Source organism: Cyprinodon tularosa, unplaced genomic scaffold, assembly GCF_016077235.1.
Source record: "Cyprinodon tularosa strain WSP-4 unplaced genomic scaffold, ASM1607723v1 ctg1071, whole genome shotgun sequence".
NCBI classification, from domain to species: domain Eukaryota; kingdom Metazoa; phylum Chordata; class Actinopteri; order Cyprinodontiformes; family Cyprinodontidae; genus Cyprinodon; species Cyprinodon tularosa.
In genome coordinates, this window is record NW_024037862.1 from 1 (window position 1) to 12,654 (window position 12,654).

At 38.6% G+C, this 12,654-nt stretch overlaps 1 protein-coding gene across 7 annotated transcripts in view; it reads left to right on the forward strand.

Annotated features, from left to right (window-relative positions):
- Positions 1 to 2,968: 2,968 nt before the first annotated feature.
- Positions 2,969 to 12,654, forward strand: part of itpr1b (inositol 1,4,5-trisphosphate receptor, type 1b) — a 110,796-nt gene continuing 101,110 nt past the window's right edge. For all 7 annotated transcript variants that reach the window (XM_038290085.1, XM_038290078.1, XM_038290069.1 and 4 more), the window contains exons 1-10: positions 2,969 to 3,085; positions 3,189 to 3,275; positions 6,628 to 6,786; positions 8,243 to 8,341; positions 8,460 to 8,543; positions 8,652 to 8,798; positions 8,918 to 9,022; positions 11,266 to 11,310; positions 11,418 to 11,447; positions 11,925 to 12,079. In XM_038290085.1, coding sequence (XP_038146013.1) covers positions 2,993 to 3,085; positions 3,189 to 3,275; positions 6,628 to 6,786; positions 8,243 to 8,341; positions 8,460 to 8,543; positions 8,652 to 8,798; positions 8,918 to 9,022; positions 11,266 to 11,310; positions 11,418 to 11,447; positions 11,925 to 12,079 — 1,004 coding nt within the window. In that variant the 5' untranslated portion in view covers positions 2,969 to 2,992. The remainder of the gene's footprint in view (positions 3,086 to 3,188; positions 3,276 to 6,627; positions 6,787 to 8,242; positions 8,342 to 8,459; positions 8,544 to 8,651; positions 8,799 to 8,917; positions 9,023 to 11,265; positions 11,311 to 11,417; positions 11,448 to 11,924; positions 12,080 to 12,654) is intronic.

The following is a 12,654-nucleotide window of genomic DNA, read 5'->3' on the forward strand; positions in this document are numbered from 1 at the left end:
CGAACCGACGGCACCAACCAAGCCCCCAGGCGGACTCCCCCACCCAAAAACACAACGAAACCACCCCGCCCCCACCGACCACAGCAAACACAGCCGCAAGGCAAAGCAAAGGACAGAGCAGCCCCACCCGGCGCACGCCAGAGAGCCAGAGCAGCAAGGCCGCCCCAGCCGCCAGAAGCCGGCACAAGCAGCAAAAAGAAAGCAGCAGACGCGACCCCACCACCGCATTTGACCGCATTTCTGAGTGCGGTAGCCCAAATTGCTATTTTCATCACTGTTGTTACTCACTGGGTCTCTCCTTCTGGAGAACATTTGGTGTACAGTGGTCTACAGGTGCTGGTCATAAAATTAGAATATCATGAAAAAGTAGATTGATTTCAGTAATTCCATTTAAAAAGTGAAACTTGTATATTATATTCATACATTACATACAAACTCATATATTTCAGATGTTTATTTTGTTTAATTTTGATGATTACAAATGACAACAAATGAAAATCTCAAATTCATCATATCAGAAAATTAGAATATTGTGAAAAGGTTCAAAATTGATGGCCCCTGGTGCCACACTCTAATCAGCTAATTAACTCAAACCACCTGCAAAAGCCTTTAAATGGTCTTTCAGTCTAGTTCTATAGGCTACACAATCATGGGGAAGACTGCTGACTTGACAGTTGTCCAAAAGACGACCATCGACACCTTGCACAAGGAGGGCAAGACACAAAAGGTCATCGCTAAAGAGGCTGGCTGTTCACAGAGCTCAGTGTCCAAGCACATTAATAGAGAGGCGAAGGGAAGGAAAAGATGTGGTCGAAAAAAGTGTACAAGCAAGAGAGATAACCGCACCCTGGAGAGGATTGTGAAACAAAACCCATTCAAAAATGTGGGGGAGATTCACAAAGAGTGGACTGCAGCTGGAGTGAGTGCTTCAAGAACCACCACACACAGACGTATGAAAGACATGGGTTTCTGCTGTCGCATTCCTTGTGTCAAGCCACTCTTGAACCACAGACAGCGTCAGAAGCGTCTTGCCTGGGCTAAAGAGAAACAGGACTGGACTGCTGGTGAGTGGTCCAAAGTCATGTTCTCTGATGAAAGTAAATTTTGCATTTCCTTTGGAAATCAAGGTCCCAGAGTCTGGAGGAAAAGAAGAGAGGCACTTCATCCACGTTGCTTGAAGTCCAGTGTAAAGTTTCCACAGTCAGTGATGGTTTGGGGTGCCATGTCATCTGCTGGTGTTGGTCCATTGTGTTTTCTGAGGTCCAGGGTCAACGCAGCCCCATACCAGGAAGTTTTAGAGCACTTCATGCTTCCTGCAGCTGACCAACTTTTTGGAGATGCAGATTTCATTTTCCAACAGGACTTGGCACCTGCACACAGTGCCAAAGCTACCAGTACCTGGTTGAAGGACCATGGTATCCCTGTTCTTAATTGGCCAGCAAACTCTCCTGACCTTAACCCCATAGAAAATCTATGGGGTATTGTGAAGAAGAAGATGCAATACACCAGACCCAACAATTCAGAAGAGCTAAAAGCCACTATTAGAGCAACCTGGGCTATCATAACACCTGAGCAGTGCCACAGACTGATCGACTCCATGCCACGCCGCATTGCTGCAGTAATACAGGCCAAAGGAGGCCCAACTAAATACTGAGTGCTGTACATGCTCATACTTTTCATGTTCATACTTTTCAGTTGGCCAACATTTCTATAAATCCTTTGTTTTTATTGGTCTTCAGTAATATTCTAATTTTCTGATATGATGAATTTGAGATTTTCATTTGTTGTCATTTGTAATCATCAAAATTAAACAAAATAAACATCTGAAATATATGAGTTTGTATGTAATGTATGAATATAATATACAAGTTTCACTTTTTAAATGGAATTACTGAAATCAATCTACTTTTTCATGATATTCTAATTTTATGACCAGCACCTGTATATATAAAAGATGAAAACATGAGTTTTAGCCATTTACAAATAAGGTTTTTATTTTTCTAGTTTTATCTCATACACTCGTCTATTGATCGCTTTCTGTAGATTTGGATCAAATTTGTGATCCAAATCAACAGGACCATCTGAGCAAAGTCATCCACTCTCTGGTCCTTTGGAGGGGACGCTGTTTTCAACATGTTTGAAACCCTTCCTCAAAGAGAAGAGAGGGTGTTTTCAAAAGCTCCCCAAACCAGTATAGTTTGCTTCTTATTGCAGAGTGGTTGGTTTATCCTGAGCTTCTTTACTGCAGCTGCATACTCCATGAGACTCACTCTACCCAACAGAGAAGGCAAATTTTTGTTTCATCTGCTGCACACAGTGTACACAGAGGATAAAAGTTGGCTCAGCACTACATGATGCTGTCTTTATATGGAACATATCCGTCTCCTGCTAAATTTGCTCTTCATTCATCAACCTTTTTTCTTTACTTTGTGACTTAAAGCAACATCTTCACTGTTAAAATATAATAATGTTCTATAATCAATAATCACTCTATAAATGATGTTTTTAACAATTTAAATTAAGCTTTTTATCTGATGTACAGTATTCACATGGCCTACAGTTATCCTTCATACCTGCTGCTGGTGAAAAAGAAGTGCTACCCATTCTTCCTGTAATCTTTCTTTGAGACCATAAAAAGCAAATGGTATCCTAACCGGCAAGATTAAGGGGGGGAGCTTCAGTTTTCCAAAGAAAATACTTATCCAGTCCAATTTAAGAAGATCCAAGTTGGTTCTATGCCAGGAACTCCCATCTGTCAAACCCCAGATATCCTTAAAGTTTGTTATGAGTAAGATCAAGTAGAGGCCATGCTGTTTCTAAAAAGACTATTTTTAGTCTGTCAATGAACCAATTTCCCCAAACTTGGCTCTGTTTGTTGAGGTTAGGTTGCCGGGCATGTGTGCAGCCTCTTGCTTATGATAAATGATGAAATGTGTGTCTTTTCTGTTCTGCTCGTTTTCTGTCTTTAGACTGCCTTTTCAAGCTGTGTCCCATGAACAGATATTCAGCACAGAAGCAGTTCTGGAAAGCAGCAAAACCAGGAGGCAACAGTACTACGGACACAGTGCTGCTCAATAAACTTCATGTAAGACCTATTTTTATTTCCAGAAACCATAATTGCAGTGTTATGTGGGCAATTCAAAGAAATAAGTGGGACTAAATTTCTGGACTCTCTTTGTGCATGTTAGCATGCTGCAGACCTTGAGAAGAAGCAGAATGAGTCTGAAAACCGCAAGCTGCTGGGAACTGTCATCCAGTATGGAAATGTGATTCAGGTGTGTTGCTACTGATGAGATAAAGGCCTTTGCTTAAAAGAACTGCAGCACTGTGCAGGAGCATTATCACAGTGTGCTTGATGATACAAACCATAATTTTAATCAGAGGAGTTTTAAATGGTTGCCTCTGCTCAAATTTGGTCTATCAGATCAGTGGTGAGAGGTGTTCTTTTTCCTTTGCTCATGACAGTTTTGCATTCATTTGTGAGTTTATCAAAGACCGGATTAAATTGCTTTAAATATATATATATATATATATATATATATATATATATATATATATATATATATATATATATATATACACACTCACCAGCCACTTTATTAGGTACCCCATGCTAGTAACGGGTTGGACCCCCTTTTGCCTTCAGAACTGCCTCAATTCTTGGTGGCATAGATTCAACAAGGTGCTGGAAGCATTCCTCAGGGAGTTTGGTCCATATTGACATGATTGTCGGCTGCACATCCATGATGCGAATCTCCCGTTCCACCACATCCCAAAGATGCTCTATTGGATTGAGATCTGGTGACTGTGGAGGCCATTTGAGTACAGTGAACTCATTGTCATGTTCAAGAAACCAGTCTGAGATGATTCCAGCTTTATGACATGGCGCATTATCCTGCTGAAAGTAGCCATCAGAAGTTGGGTACATTGTGGTCATAAAGGGATGGACATGGTCAGCAACAATACTCAGGTAGGCTGTGGCGTTGCAACGATGCTCAATTGGTACCAAGGGGCCCAAAGAGTGCCAAGAAAATATTCCCCACACCATGACACCACCACCACCAGCCTGAACCGTTGATACAAGGCAGGATGGATCCATGCTTTCATGTTGTAGACGCCAAATTCTGACCCTACCATCCGAATGTCGCAGCAGAAATCGAGACTCATCAGACCAGGCAACGTTTTTCCAGTCTTCTATTGTCCAATTTCCATGAGCTTGTGCAAATTGTAGCCTCAGTTTCCTGTTCTTAGCTGAAATGAGTGGCACCCGGTGTGGTCTTCTGCTGCTGTAGCCCATCTGCCTCAAAGTTCCACGTACTGTGCGTTCAGAGATGCTCTTCTGCCCACCTTGGTTGTAACGGGTGGTTATTTGAGTCACTGTTGCCCTTCTATCAGCTCGAACCAGTCTGGCCATTCTCCTCTGACCTCTGGCATCAACAAGGCATTTCCGCCCACAGAACTGCCGCTATCTGGATGTTTTTTCTTTTTCGGACCATTCTCTGTAAACCCTAGAGATGGTTGTGCGTGAAAATCCCAGTAGATCAGCAGTTTCTGAAATACTCAGACCAGCCCTTCTGGCACCAACAATCATGCCACCTTCAAAGTCCCTCAAATCACCTTTCTTCCCCATACTGATGCTCGGTTTGAACTGCAGGAGATTGTCTTGACCATTAGGGCTGCAACAACGAATCGATAAAATCGATAAAAATCGACGTTTAAAAGCGTTGGCAACGAATTTAATCATCGATTAGTTGTGTCGCGCGATTAATGCGTCATCCGCCGCCGCCGTCATCCCGGGGAAGAAAAAAAAAGATGGCGGAGCGAGTCAGCGCCGCAGTTGCAGTGTTGCCAACTCAGCGACTTTTCAGACCCCTCCAGCGACTATTTTTTTAAAAAGCGACTAGCGACAAATCTGGCGACTTTTTACGGTGTCACTGGCGGCTTTTGGTGACTCTTACGTGAAAGCATGTATCGTTCCTACTCTTGTCCTCCAGCGGCAGCTGCTGCCGTGGGGCGCCTCCCCCATCCCAACGCCTTTCTCCCTCTCCCACAGGAATCCCTCTCAGCGTGCAGTCCGAGCCGCAGGATTTTAGTGAGGAGTTTACCCTCAGCGTCCAGACTGCAAATGAAGCGCGCATGCCCCGGGATTGACGGCGCAAATTGATCACAATAATTAAAATAGCCTGCGCTTTGTAAAGTGAAAAAAGTCGTAACATGCAACTTTTGTAAAAAAACAAATGAACATGGCACGGAAGCACCACTGTTATGACGCAGCACCTGAAAAGAAAACACGTTGGAGCCTTCAATGGCAGTGAAGATAGCTGATCAGCAGGATGAGTAACCATGTTTGTTTCATTTTAAAGTGGGGAAACGTAAGTTAGTTTCTCAGATAGCTCATCTGATGCTTTCCTTAGCTTGTTAGTAGGTTACAGACAGTGATAAGGTTGGCTTCTTATTTTACTTTTAATTTCATTTGAATTAGCTTAAGCAGCGTTTATATTTTCTTTATAAATAAATAAATTTGCAAATTATGAGGGCAAGGCTTTTAAAGTTTAAATCTTCTGGCAAAGAAAGTAAAGAAGATCCTGCAATTTATGGAAGTAAAGCAGAATAAAATCCAGCAAGATCAGTAATATGTCAATTAATTATCTGCCACATTCCCATGTAAATATCTGTCTTTGGAGGATGTGTTTTTTTAACACCCCTAGTTCTCATTTTTATTCCAAATACAATTTATAATTTGAATCACAGGGCTATTTTTATCTCTATGGTTAAGTATTTTCTTAAGTAGCAACTTTAACTGCTATACTTTCCTGTCTTAAAAGGCAGAACTCTTCTAGTCTAAAAAAAACTCATTTGTTGAAATGGGGGGGCCTATTGTTTGAACCCCTTAGGGGCTTTTAAAAACAAAAATGTCTTTTTTTGCGCTTTATGAAACAAAGTAGCCTATAATTTGTGGATGTACAGCTACATTTCTCATGTAAGTTTGCATAGTTTTAACACAAACACACAAACATTTATTTTTCATATAGCACCAGTACAGTTAATGAGAAACCTTTACTTGTGTGCTTGTTTGTTCTGTCTAAAATGTTTATTTTGGAATAAAGAGGTTAATATAAAAAAAATATTTTGTGTCCGATTCATCGATTAATCGAAAAAATAATCGTCCGATTCATCGATTTTCAAAATAATCGTTAGTTGCAGCCCTATTGACCATGTCTACATGCCTAAATGCACTGAGTTGCCGCCATGTGATTGGCTGCTTAGAAATTAAGTGTTAACCAGCAGTCGGACAGGTGTTCCTAATAAAGTGGCCGGTGAGTGTGTGTATATATATATATATATATATATATATATATATATATATATATATATATATATACTGTGTGTGTATATATATATGCAGAATTATTACTGTAGCTGGTTAAGGGGACAGCAGTGACTTAATAACTTCTGGATAATTTTTACATGACCTTAAAAGACAATATTAAAGAAGAGCTCATTCAATGTGTCCCCTCCAGTCCAGTTGTTCCACATTTTTCCAAAGCTGTGCAACTTTTTCCACTTCCATCTCGTGAGACTGAATGCTTGCATCCCTTTAACCCGTGCGCCTTATTGTGCCAACAGTTGCTGCACTTGAAAAGCAATAAATATCTGACCGTGAACAAGCGGCTACCTGCACTGCTGGAGAAGAATGCGATGAGAGTGACTCTGGACTCGGCAGGAAATGAGGGATCCTGGTTCTACATTCAGCCGTTCTACAAGCTGAGATCCCTGGGAGACAGTGTAGGTAGATGGGGGAGTGGAATACAAGCTAATTATGCCCAATAGAGGCATTTAGCTTGTATTTTTAGACTTTTCATGGAGTCTGAAAACAGAAGTCACATGGTTTTGCCACATCTGAGCTCCAGTTCTGCCTTTTTTGAAATGTTCAACTTGACAAGTATGAGAAACTGCAGACAGACAGTGATCCAATCATGAAATACAGGTTTGTCAGGATTGTGTGTTATGTGTATTTCAGGGTATATTTTACAAGCACAGATAAATAGATGGACAATGAAGGGCCAGGGTTACAAACGTGTTTTAATAATGTGCAGAATATTGAATAAGTTGTATTACTTCCCCTAATGGTGGCATTATAAACAGATGCACTAGCCTGTGGGTTGATCCAGAAAGAGCCTCAGGAAATCAGACATTTTGTGTAGAAGTTTAATTTGAATGCAGTCGGTTTCCTTTAAAGTTTGAAAGTAAAAGTGCAAACTTCAAACATAAATGTACAGTACTAAGCAAAAGTGTTTGAACTTTTGCCTATATTTCTAGATTAATAAAAAGATTCGGCTTTGTAGAATCTTTTTAAAACGTATTTTTCCCCATAATAGAAGCCAATGACTGCATCACAATTTTCTGTGGTTTGGTTGTAAAAGCAACAAGTTTTAAGGAGAAAAAAAAAGCAGACTTTTATTTACTGGTAGGACTATATAAAAACTGTTTGAAGAGAAGTCAGTGTTGGTTGGGTAAATGGAGCACACACGAACATAACCTCTGCTACTCAAACTACTGTTTCTAATCGCGGCTAATGGGGGGTGATGGAGTTGGGCTGGCTAAACGGCTAATTGAGTTCAATTTAATTAATCCCCTTGGGAAGATTTGTCCTCTATATTTAATTTATCCTTCTGAAGGACCAAGAGACGCTATATTCTCTTCAAAGTTCACAGCCTGATTTGTGTCTCGGTCAGCGTCAATAACAACAAAAACCAAAACTCAATTTTTATCAGCTGCAAAAATCGAGACCTGAGAGTTAAATTAAGAAATTTATGTATTTTTGCTCCCATTTCAAATTTTTATTGGGGAAATTGGGCTTGAGTTTGTGTTTTAAGCAAATAACTGAGGCGTTGTCTTCATTATTGTTCTCCTGCTGTAAAAGTTGTCATTGCTGCTCTCCCAGATTAGTGCTCATGCTTAAAGTGGCTGTATTTCCTATTTGATTAGTAGTTGCTTTAGAAATGAACTCTGGCTCCACCTAGTGTTCAAGTGATGGCAACTATTGTGAAAGGTTAAACTAAAAAAACGTGGAGGGTTTTATGTCATTTATTTTCATTCTATCATTCTAATCATTCAATATAATGATTTATTCTATAAATTTTTTCAGGGTTTTCCGGGCTTAGAAATAATTTTGAAAACTAGGAATATGGGAGACATTTTGCCTGTGAAATAAATGGTTTCTGTCCTGTTGGTCCTGCAGGTGGTGATTGGTGACAAGGTAGTTCTTAACCCTGTGAATGCAGGACAGCCTCTCCATGCCAGTAGCCACCAGCTTGTCGATAACCCTGGGTGTAATGAGGTAAAACTATTACTGCATTACGTGTCCCAAAGCAAAATTGTTACCAAATGTAGACTGTGTGAAAAGGGTATAACCTTCTCTGTTTTTTATTGTTTTTGTTTTTTCCTCCTTTTTTCAGGTTAATTCTGTAAATTGCAACACAAGCTGGAAAGTAGTTCTATTCATGAAATGGAGTGACAACTTGGAAACCATACTAAAGGGGGTAGATACCCAAACACATTGCATTACCTCATTTATCAAAGCTGTAGATTAAAATGAAAAAAAGGGCAGCAAACATGAACTGCTCATGCATGCATGTGTGTGTTTGCAGGGGGATGTGGTGCGGTTATTCCACGCAGAACAGGAAAAGTTTCTCACATGCGACGACCACAGGAAGAAGCAGTATGTTTTTCTCCGAACCACAGGTCGACAGTCTGCAACCTCAGCCACCAGCAGCAAAGCACTTTGGGAAGTGGAGGTTGGTTAAACGTGTTACCAAAATAAAATCGATCAGTAGATGACCAAATGCTCCAATTCTCATTCGCCAACTGTGGTGGTAATGGGACAAATAATTTATTCTAACTTTGTCATCGTTAGGTGGTCCACCATGACCCCTGCAGAGGAGGCGCAGGCTATTGGAACAGCCTGTTCAGGTTCAAACATTTGGCCACAGGCTGTTACTTGGCTGCAGAGGTGGGTGAGGTGTGTGCTGGTGGATTACCTTTTTTTTCTCTTTAGTGCAGACAAATATACAACATTTGTGTTTACAATGACACAAGTGCGCTGCTCTAACCCACTAGGCCAACACTCCCTTATATAGATAAAATTGATGTGACAGACTAAAATGGAAATATAAAACCTCAGATACGATGAAAATGCAATTAAAGATGAGGTTAAGAATGATTTGCTAACATCAGTTAAAAGCCAAACCATTAATTAAAATTAAGTTTATTTTAATTACAGGAGCGCTGCCCTTCAGAAAGGCTGAGCAATGGTTGATGGCTATAACGATAAAAAAAATGCCCTGTGCGGGTTTTTTCATTGGTAGATTTTGTAGTCAAAATAAACAAATATGCAAAAAAGTGTGGTGTGACAGTTAAAATTATGATATATACTTCTAATAATCTTATCTGATCTTCAGAAGGTTTCTGTGTCTTAAAATGTGTACAACCGTGTCTGTACAAGAAGTGCAAATGTTTGCAATTCTGTGTGGTCACAACAGGTGGATTTATGATTTTTTTTCCCTCGGTCTAATAAAACATAACGGTGCAGGAAGCACTGCAGCCACCTTGTTTTGCAGTGTATAGTGTCAAAGTACTGTTGAGAGGAGCTGGTGGTGATAATTCCAGACTTGTTTAGAGCACGATCTGATGTTTTTATGATTTGCTTTCACATCAATTGACAGACAAAAACAACTTTCTCATGTTTAATGGCATTTTATGTATTTGTTAGATTTATCTTTGTTATTTGTATCATTTTTTTTCCTTATGCTTTAAACTGTAGCACTTTAAGACAGGCTACCTATTTCAGGTGCACTATCATTGAGTATTGTCATTCTTATTTTTTGTTAGTAAGTATCCTTCTTCATGGCTTGGAAGCTCATCTTTCTTTTACAGCCAATCTCAAACTGCCAGTCATGCAACATGCCTACTTATTACATGCAATAAAAATAATTGCATGTTCAATTTAGTGCTTCTTGTTTGGAATCTTTGAAGATCAGGTCTTATTTCTATCCCTAAGATATGCCTAAGGACTTTTACTGGAAAATCTTAATGCCTTCTAAATACATGTTTTGTTGTATTGTACAACTAGAATCACCAATTTTGTATTACTAGCTTTGAAAGCTGGAATTCATGTTGATTATAAAAAATATTTATTGTAACTTAAGTAATCATTTAAGTAATCCTTTGCAATAGGCAAGGCAAGGCAAATTTATTTGTATAGCACAATTCAGTACAAAGACAATGCAAAGTGCTTTACATGATTAAAATATAGGAAAATAAAACACAATCAGAGCAAGTAGAAGAAAAAAATTATAATAATAAAAAAAGATGCAGAAACAAGAGAACATTAAAAGCAGTTGGACTAAAGAAAAAAAAAAGGGGGAAAAAATAAACTATAGTAAAACTGTAATCACTAATTTTGCTATACCAGTATGTTTGTCCACTAAAGTTATAATTGAGTACTTGCACTATGAGTTCTGATGTGGCTTGTTTGTTAAATTAACTTTTTGAAAATAACAACCATTTAGTAGTTTTAATTGTTGTCATTAAGCTGAAATTTCTGTTTTCCGGTGATATTTGTTTGGCTGACAGTTTCACCTTAGATATTGTCTTTTTATTTATTGTAAGCTTGGAAATGTGAATATTCCCGCATATTAAAGCTTCTAAAAGAATCAGTCTTTTGTTGGGTGTTTTACTTGGTGTATAAGGTTAAGGAAAAACATTTACTAAGTGTTTAATCTGCTTATATTTCAGCCCTGTTTTTAAGAGTTTTAATATTACCAGTGATGTATGTTTGTCCACTAAAGTTATAATTGAGTACTTGCACTATGAGTTCTGATGTGGCTTGTTTGTTAAATTAACTTTTTGAAAATAACAACCATTTAGTAGTTTTAATTGTTGTCATTAAGCTGAAATTTCTGTTTTCCGGTGATATTTGTTTGGCTGACAGTTTCACCTTAGATATTGTCTTTTTATTTATTGTAAGCTTGGAAATGTGAATATTCCCGCATATTAAAGCTTCTAAAAGAATCAGTCTTTTGTTGGGTGTTTTACTTGGTGTATAAGGTTAAGGAAAAACATTTACTAAGTGTTTAATCTGCTTATATTTCAGCCCTGTTTTTAAGAGTTTTAATATTACCAGTGATGTGTGTTCTGTATATTTTCTGAAGATCTGAAAGAGGAAAATAAAATGTAAGTCTGATGTTCAACCTGTGTTTCCAGGTTAATCCAGACTTTGAGGAGGAGAGTGCCGAACAGCGATCTTCTGTAAGTAACATATTCTCTTTGAAAGCTTTGCAACAAAACTCTGTCCCCCACTTTATCATCAGTCTTATCTTCAAAAATCTGGTTTGGGTTTCTACTTGCTGCTTTAGGTGGTGGACTTTACACCCTTCAATTTCCAGGTATTAACACACAACACCTAGCTGATATATCACTGTGTGTTTTATGTAGAGATGATCTGGATTCCTCCTTCTGCCTCGGGTCCAGACTCTATGTTAAATCTCATCTTTTAAGGGACATGTGTGTTCTGTGTTTCAGTAGCACCAGATTACCACAAAGTGTCACTGTTCAATCAGCAGTGTTGTAATTTATTGCAGTGATGGTATTTATTAATAGATGGGTTTACTTCATGACAAAAATAAGCAAAAACAAAATCCTTTCATTTATTTGATAAAATAAATGAAATGACAACTGGTTTATGTATTAATAGAATGACTTCTTATCGAACTTGAACATCTTTATGGCATGTAAAGCATCTCAGTGGCTTGTAGACTTATGCTTCTTTACATTTATGGTTGAGGATCATCTCTCTCTGTAATTCTATATTTTAGATCTTGGCCATTTCACAACATTTCCATTTCTTCCTTTTTCTGTTTCAGCTGGACGCTGATAATGAAGCTCTAAGAGGCCGCCTCCGAGCTCCACAGGAGAAGATAATGTACACTCTGGTGCCTGTACCCGATGGTATGGATGTTTCCTCTATATTTGAGCTGGACCCTACCACTCTAAGAGGAGGAGATTCAATGGTTCCTAGGTATGAAACTAAACTCATTTAAACTTTAAATGACCTCCAGCTTCTGAATATTGATATATTTTTCTCTTTTAACATATATAAAATCTTACAGCTAAATGTCATTGATTTTAGTTAGACATTTGGGGAACAGTGGCCAAAAGAAAGCAGGGCTTGTTTGCAATTTGTCATAAGACAACAAATGTGGAAGAAGATTTCTTGGTTAGATTTCTTCAAAATTTACATTTTAGGGCTTCAAAATGCTTACCAAAACTAATTAACTGAAACATACCATTCTTGATCCAAACTCGGTGTTGGCAGCATCATGCTGTGGGTGGAAAAGAAGGCTAAGTTGACAGAAAAATGGATTGAACAAAAAAAAAAAACAAGAAACAAACCTGGAAGAAAACCTGTTTAACAGAGTTTATTATGCAATGATTTAGATCAAGGGATATTAATGTGTTGGATACAGTATTATATCTTAGATGTGCAAAGCAAGGAGAGATGTAAACCAAAAGCATTGAAGCTCTAGAGCTTGTTTATTGCAAAGGAATAAACAATAGGCAAAAGCTAAGAGACTCAATTCCCCATAGTAACTG